A 7722-nucleotide genomic window follows, 5' to 3' on the forward strand; every position below is an offset into this window, starting at 1 on the left:
TAGTCAGATCCCTTTGATGAACCGTAGCCAACCGCTGCTACACCGTGGTCTAGGTCTGTTCCACATCGTCCATTGAACACTCCCTGTAAACAAAACCAAAATCCCCCAAATCAGTTTTTTGAGAGAATGTAACAAGATAAGATGGATACATAGAACACAGTTTAGATATCAGAATAATCTGTTATACATACCCCTTTGTAGAATTGGAAGTCTCTTCCTGAAGCCTCAATAGCCACACTGACTGGTTGATGAGCTAAAGCCTTTACTAAACTTTCATCGTTTTCCGGGACATCTTCATAGCCGCTGATCGTCACACGTTCCACATCCTCCTGTGTAAGATTCATGAATGTGATCAGTATTATAATTAATCTGTATCACAGTATGATTTTTTTTTTCTATTCATGTATTTATTTGTCAAGCGTTTGTTACTTTCTGCTCTTGGCAAATTCCTTCTTCCATGAGATAAGGGTAATCGTCTTCTTTGTGGAGACCACCTGTTGAAATTATGTACTGGAATGCATAGTCCATGAGACCTCCGTTGCAGCCACTGTTGAAAGTTGTGTCACAGTCTATGAGTTCTTGCTCTGAAAGCGAACTTAGATTCCCTGTTGTGATCTGGTTGATCCCCTCCACAGCTGCAACTGTTGAAAATGCCCAACAGCTACCTGCAGCAACAAAAGAAGATCATTGTAAGGATCCATTCCAGTCTCTGGTACTATTCCTATCTCAATTTGGGACCAAGAAAGGTGAAAGAGAGAAGAAATGTTACCACATTGACCCTGGTCCTTGACAGGAGTCACAGCGCCTTTCTTCCTCCAGTCTACGGATTTAGGCAAGTCAGTGATGTCTCTGTACCTGAAGTTAGCAGAGGGCTGCCTCTTTCTAGAGAATTGTGGCTTTGCAAGTCCTAGATATCTTTCCTTGAACTCTTCATGGGACAAATCCGCAAACTCGTTCAAACCGAGCCAGTAACTGTTGATCTCATTGTTCCTCTGGTCTATATGCATCAGGTTCTCTCTGAACACCTCGAACCTGTGCACCTTCTCCTCCACGCTGTTGTAAGCCTTGCTGTGTTCTGACATCCATGACTCAAAGAGCTCTAGAAGCTTTTCAGTGGATGTCAAATGCTCCGGTGTGTATCCAACAATGGAGAAATCATGGGCAAGAGCAGAACAGAGGAGAGCTGATGCTGAAATGGCGATCAAAAGAGAGAATTTGGTAAGTGAAGCCATAGCTAAATCTGTTAACTGAAAGAAAAGGAAGAAGAAGAAGAAGAAGAAGAAGAGATGGTGAGAAAGAGAGTAGAGGAATAGAGCTTATATACAAGTGGGAAACAAGCCAAAGTCTCACAGTATTGGCTTTGAAGCAAAGACAATGATTAATTTTAAATAACCAAGTTCGCCGGTCTCTGAGTCTTCACGGTTGGATAATTTTTGGTTATGCCTTTTGCTCTAAGCGTGATATTTTCAACAAAACAGCTTCACTTTCAGACAGTAAATGATTATTAAAATATCCGGAGGGAGGATTTATAAAGCAAAGTTATGTATAGGCATATAATTTCTGAAATTTTTACTATTCTTGATAATTTTTGGTTTCATACAAATGAAAACAGTAAGTTTCGTGACGGGAAATAAATCAAATACAGAAGCACAATTGTGAATATACCTACACGAAAAACAAAATCGTAATCGTTAAAAAGCTTCATCTCTGTACTAGAATAATGGCAATTTTCTTGGTAGATGTAAGTTTCGAGATCTTTACTATCGTAGCTTCCCTGCGGAATGCAAATATACTGAAACAGAGACGACCCTGCACAGTGCAAACACAGTAATGCATTAAAAGAGAAACCTTTTACACACTCATTAGCTCTTATGTGCATGATAATGTTGGTGGCTACTTTTAATATCAAAATTTGAGATGATTGTATAAGTAAAGGCACGTGGTTGTTAACTTACGTTGAACCCAAGAAGAAGGCAAGGGAAAGATGGAAATTGAAGAGGAATACAGAGACAACCGCGGTGAGAAGCATCGCCACTGATGTCGAATAAACCTACATACCAATTGATAAAGTTAGACCTCGTGTACAAAAGTGACTACTTAAGGGGAACCTGCTGACAAATGATAATGCACTTGCAAATATACTACCTTTACAATATTGTCTGCATACTTCATCACCATTGACACAGCAATGCCACTGCAAAATAACCAATAGAAGAATGTTTTTAATGTGTTAACTTCCCGAACTTACGTTAAGAATACGAGAGGAGTCTGGCCCCTAAAGTAGCTTTTACCTGAGAGCATGGTTAAGAATCATGAGTACTGTGATGAATGAGTAACCATGGAAGAATCCCCTAAAAATGGAAAACAGCCCACATTCAATACCAGACCAGATGCGACATAACAGCATAATAACTCGGCCAGTAGAAAATAATGAGCTCTACAACAACGAGACTATAGTCTATAGAGAAGTAGTATTCCTTACATGTACATAAAGACAGGGGTGGCGACACAATCAATCACATGTACTATTTTGTAGCAAATCTGAATGGAGAGACAAGAAAAATTTGGACTTACTTATTTGCAACGGCATCGAAATCTTGGATCACTATAGCAATAGCATTGAAAGCCATCCCAAAGACATATAGCCAGAAGTTCTGTACATTAATATTCCTTGAAGGTCGCTTTTTTATAATGGCCTGCCAAAATGGAAAGCAAAACCTTTATTAAGCATAAGTTATCAGTGGAATGACCCTATCATACTGTTTTAAACAACAAAGTAAATTAGTGTTCACATACACACACAGAAAAGAAATGAATCAGCTTTGAGTATTTAAAGTATACAGTCCTAATATCTCACCTCTGTGTACACTCCGGCGAAACCACTTAACAGAGCCATGACCTAGAAACGACAATGAATGATTATATCAATTGGTGTGGACATGAAATATACTTCAAAAGTCTTAGTTGATATTAGCATGCAAAGGAGGCTAACAGCTTACAATTGCCATAATCCAGCCAGGAAGAGATGTCTGAAGAACACGATCAGAACTGCAAAAGCAATTTTAGATATGAAACCATGTATTAAAAAGATCAGTAGAGACCTTAAAGTTCGCAGAGCAAAAATCAAATGCTACATTTACTTTGAATTCAACTGAGCAGTGGTGCATCCGCAACACAATAAAATGAATCCCGCCCACTGAATCTCGCTCAATCTGTTAGAGAAGATAGTAAGCAAACTGATTAAAAAGAGGCTGTGCCCAATTAATTTAATTGATGGGAATAAAAAAAAAGCATAACGTATGGATTTCCAGAACGAATATATATTGGAAGGTACGAAATCCATTTCAATAAGTAAAACCTACTTTTTCTTCAGTATAATTCTGTACAAGACACCAGTGCTTATGATGTTCAAGTTCTTCAATATCTGATAGCCGGGGGCGTCCACGTATGCAAAGATATAGTACTGCCAACATCAAAAAGTGACAACACAAGTAGTTAGAAGCATATTAACATGGAAAATACATAGGTTACAAACATCGAGCTAAGCCAAAAAAAAAAAATTAGGACATCCCACCTGTAACAAATTCTTGAAAAGATACAATGCTGCAGGAATAGGAAAGACTTTAACTTCTTCATATGTCGTGCTTAACCTGATTCAAAGAAAATTAAATGAGCTATCTATAGTCATGTTCAAAGAGAGATACATGGAACCAATTCGAAACCACTGAATTTTAAAGGAAACTAATTGGACATTGAAACACATGGGTAATTTCCCAGAAAAACCATATTGAGGTGGTAAAAGAAAACCCTACCTATTGTCGTCAGTAACACCTTCGTTTTTCCATATTCTTGTCAATGCAAGGAAAGATAACGCACATTTCAGTGTCTCAACCTAATGTCCACCAAATAGTAAACAAAAATCACTAATTTCAGCCTAATATAAGATTATGCTTCAGACATCTCACTTGTAACATAACATCACTCAATTTTCAATACAGAGTAATAAAAAGCTTCAAAAACTCACCAAAAAGTTGGCGGTTGTAACACTATACTCATACTTGCCAGCTCGCTTCGACCACACGATGAGTATCGCTTGAGAACTCGTCAGAATCGTCAGTGCACAGGTCACTACGCCCCTAACTCAACACAAGTAAATTTTAAACGAAAAGAAGAAATTTCCATAATTTCGCGATGTTCAAAGGAATCAAACTTACTTTCGTTTCCAGTTAACACGTTCACCGGATCCAACCCCAAGAGTGGGCATAGCAATGTTACTCGAAGCAACTGACATAATCAAAGCACCAATGAGGACACTAACTAAACGAACACAGAGAAAAGCATAGATTGAGAGAAAATAGAAGAAATAAAAAAAAAAACTCACCGGTATGAGATTTCCCCTTCACACTCTCGATGTCAGAAGCGACGACATGATCGTCCTGAAGCTTAAAACAAAATCGAGCATTAAAGAGATTACAAACCCTAAATTGAAATCCAAATACCAAAAAAGAAGTGAATATAGAAGAAGCAACGAACCTCATCTTTGATTTTCCGGTACTCCATTGTTTCAATCTCCTCAGATCTCTCTCTACTCCGAACAATACATACTCCCAACTCCAAACTTAAAAGAAAAAAAAAAAAAAAGGAAATTTTGGAAAATTAAATGTAAAAATAATAAAAGTGCGCTTAACATTCTATTTTGGGCTTGATATTTATTGGGCCTTCGTCCTTGGCTCGTTGGGCTACTTTACACATAACATTATCATTTTTATTCTTTTTTAGAATATATGAACTTTTCTTTTTGGTCAACATGAAATTTGTTTGCCACTGGAGTGGGGGGGATACAGATTCTTGCTACATTTTTCTGATAGAAAGAAAAAAAAAAATTCACAATCGAATTTTTAAAACATTTACTATACTGAGAAAATAATCTTTAAAATAAAACTAGAGAGAGAAAAAAAAACTAAATTTAATTTGTGTGTTGTGAATTGTGATGGAATGGAACCCTACCTGTATATCTATATTCACCAAAACTAAATCTTTGTATCTCCTATTCTCTTTTTTAAGATTGCATACATACACAAAACAAGTAACTAGACAAAAACAAAAAATAAACATAAAAATACATTATTGTAATTATAATAAAACAATGCAAAATGTAAATTGGCTGGGCATAAAAGTAAAGTGGGGCCCACAAATAAAAATGGAATAAAAACCCAGCCTGTGTTAGAGCTGTGTTCACTAAATAATCATCTCTCATATTCACATTCACATTCATCATCTTCATACGTCGACCTCTCTCTCTGGGAAGAAAGAACAAAGCAATGAGTTCAATGATGGAGACTCTCCAGATTCGTAAACCCACTTCTCTACCCGTTTCTCAACGCCCTAACTCCACCACCACCGCCGAAGATGAGCCTGGACTCATCCGACGTCGTCTCTCTTCTCTCTCCCTCAACCTCTCTAACCAACCAGCGGCTATAGCAGCTAGGTTCCCGAGATCCAAATCTGTCTCCGCTATAGGAGAGCAAGCAGGGACCTCTGTGAAAGAATGGTGGGAATGGGGTTGGTCGTGGATCCTTTCAAGAAAACCCATCTTCATCAGAGATCTTGAGCTTAACAAAGACGAAGCTAAATCTATTGGTTCTCAAAACAGAGGAAGTATAATGCACGTCTTCTTCAAGCTTCGATCTCAGATCCGTAACCTCATGGGATCTTCTTCCTCTGATTCTCTTCCTCTTTCTTGCAAATACAAGCGTCAACGATAAAAACACAAATGTTTCTTGAAAGCTTGCTTTCACACAATATGGGGGTTGAGATTTTCGTGATATGTCTCTTCTTTTTTACTTTTATGCAATGGAGTATAATGTATAATGTGTTTTTTATTCACTTCTAAATTTTAATGTTGTATTTTGCTTAGATCATTAATCAATTTATTTATTTTTATTTGATGTTTTGTGGCTTGTGCAGTTGTATTTTTGTATCTCTTTTAATAACCATGCACATTATATAGAAATCCGTTATTTTTGTTTTAATCTTTTACGCGCCATATATGAATTTCCGTTGTATTATTTCTTTCATAAATGATAAATTGATGACGGTGATCATGATAATAATAACAATGCAAGAATTTTATAAAGTTAAAGTATAGAGGTTCAAGAATTTTAATCATGATCATACAAGTAAAAGTGTAGAGATCTATGACGTTAATTTTCACCGAATATTTCCCCCCTATTTTGTGGGTTTTTAACGGTTGTGGTGTGTTAAAAGAAATGGTATTGACGAAACTTCGGTTCCATACAACAGAGAACGTGTGTGGCCGACATAACATTTGTCGGTGGCACCAATATCGTCGGTGGCGAATTCATATTTATTGCTCTCATTATAATTTTTAAACTAAACTTGATTTGAAGTCGGGGGTGGATTAGTTTATATTAAAAAGAATTGAGTAAATCTGACCTCAAAAACGATCGTATTTAGCTCAAACAACAGCTGATTCTTTTAACGAAGCTAACCAATATGATAATATCAAGAAAAGGTTATTACTAAATCAAATATGATAAAATTATAAATGAGACCAAAATAATTTATATAAATAGTCGTATATGTTAAAGGTTGCGGCGTTACAAAGCATGTGAATATGAGGAGTGCCAGAATTTATTGGTTTTGGTATTATATATGTTGCTTACAGATTGTGTGGCCAATGAATGAATGATTGTTTTTCGAACAGCCTTGAGTTTTGGTTTTATTTGAGTTTAATTAAATACAGGTTACTTAGAAAAAGCACTTTGATTACATGATTGAGACTCGCTAGCTCATCATCTTCCACATCATAGACAATTCAAAATCAAAAGTGGTGTAGTCTGAGATTGATGAAGGGTCGTCATCGTCTGGAAAGAAAGAAAGAGTTTTTCAAAGTAAAATTGCTTAGAAATCACACAACATACAAAGACATTTTTTGTTTTGTTTTTCAAAATACAAGAAGAGTGAACAGAGTTGAACAATTGAAGATGATGAACAAAGCTCACTAACTCCAGCAATGGCCATAATAAACATACAAACAACAAAAGGGTAAAAAAACAAACAAAACCTCCAAAGCTATTTGATGATTAATCACACAGTCGTTAAAAACATTAGCTGGAACCCTCCTCAGCAATGAATCCGGTTTGGTCTTCTTCTTTTTTTCACCTTCTATGTGGTGAGCATTGAGATAGTGAATCTCATGAATAAGAACATTTTCACAGTCACAGTCGCACAAGCAGCTTACAAAAGCAGACTCTACGCGTCTCTCATGCTAATGTTTAGACTATTTCTCATCGTTCTTCTTCCAACACCAGCATTTCCCTTTTGCATCATCTCCACAAACTCACCATAATCAATCTTTCCATCCTGTTCGGACCAACATAAAACCCAAAGAACTTTTTATGAGATGATACCTCAACATTATTAGTCCAGAGAGAATTGTGGAACAGAGTTAATGTAAGGCTTACATTGTTTTGATCAACTTCTTTTATGATGTCTTCAAGGAAAACATCAGCCATGCCATGTTCAACGCATGCTTGTTGCAGCTCATCGATTGTTATGTAACCACTTCCGTCTTTGTCAAAGTATTGAAACGCAGCGACAAGATGCTCTTCCCTCTCCAGTTTGTTGAGATGAATAGTCGCTGCAATGAACTCACTGTAATCTATTGTCCCACTGTTGTCCACATCAGCCTGGTCAATA

The 7722-nt window shown here is 36.7% G+C and overlaps 4 protein-coding genes across 6 annotated transcripts in view; 1 reads left to right on the forward strand and 3 right to left on the reverse strand.

Annotated features, from left to right (window-relative positions):
- On the reverse strand, positions 3-1288 carry LOC104719971 (cysteine protease XCP1-like; the record flags this gene model as incomplete). The annotated part of the gene is made up of 4 exons (XM_010437949.2): positions 770-1288; positions 430-665; positions 192-329; positions 3-83 (listed from the first exon to the last, which is right to left on the reverse strand). Coding segments are annotated over exons 1-4 (918 nt in total), but the record flags the coding sequence as incomplete, so codon positions are not given.
- LOC104716596 (CMP-sialic acid transporter 4) lies at positions 1549-4640 on the reverse strand. 3 transcript variants are annotated; one of them, XM_010433989.2, is made up of 16 exons: positions 4534-4640; positions 4382-4442; positions 4215-4284; positions 4025-4136; positions 3813-3892; positions 3575-3650; positions 3363-3463; positions 3141-3212; positions 3000-3048; positions 2858-2899; positions 2575-2696; positions 2292-2351; positions 2146-2194; positions 1956-2050; positions 1762-1809; positions 1549-1665 (listed from the first exon to the last, which is right to left on the reverse strand). In XM_010433989.2, coding segments are annotated over exons 1-16 (1065 nt in total). In that variant the 5' UTR covers positions 4561-4640; the 3' UTR covers positions 1549-1664. The 3 variants fall into 3 exon arrangements, with proteins under 3 accessions (XP_010432291.1, XP_010432292.1, XP_010432290.1); XM_010433990.1 differs by having other exon boundaries at positions 1549-1809; positions 4382-4436; XM_010433988.2 differs by having other exon boundaries at positions 1549-1809.
- LOC104716597 lies at positions 5244-6032 on the forward strand. Its single transcript, XM_010433991.2, has one exon. It carries the CDS (start codon positions 5322-5324, stop codon positions 5763-5765), a length of 444 nt encoding a protein of 147 aa, XP_010432293.1. The 5' UTR covers positions 5244-5321; the 3' UTR covers positions 5766-6032.
- The window catches only part of LOC104716598 (calcium-dependent protein kinase 5), an 11357-nt gene continuing 10566 nt past the window's right edge, over positions 6932-7722 (reverse strand). Inside the window, exons 8-9 of the mRNA XM_019230994.1 lie at positions 7488-7712; positions 6932-7386 (exon numbers count right to left, since the gene is read on the reverse strand). Of these exons, the coding sequence (XP_019086539.1) occupies positions 7276-7386; positions 7488-7712 (336 nt within the window). The 3' untranslated portion in view covers positions 6932-7275. The remainder of the gene's footprint in view (positions 7387-7487; positions 7713-7722) is intronic.

The sequence above is a fragment of the Camelina sativa genome, chromosome 10 (assembly GCF_000633955.1).
Source record: "Camelina sativa cultivar DH55 chromosome 10, Cs, whole genome shotgun sequence".
NCBI lineage: Eukaryota > Viridiplantae > Streptophyta > Magnoliopsida > Brassicales > Brassicaceae > Camelina > Camelina sativa.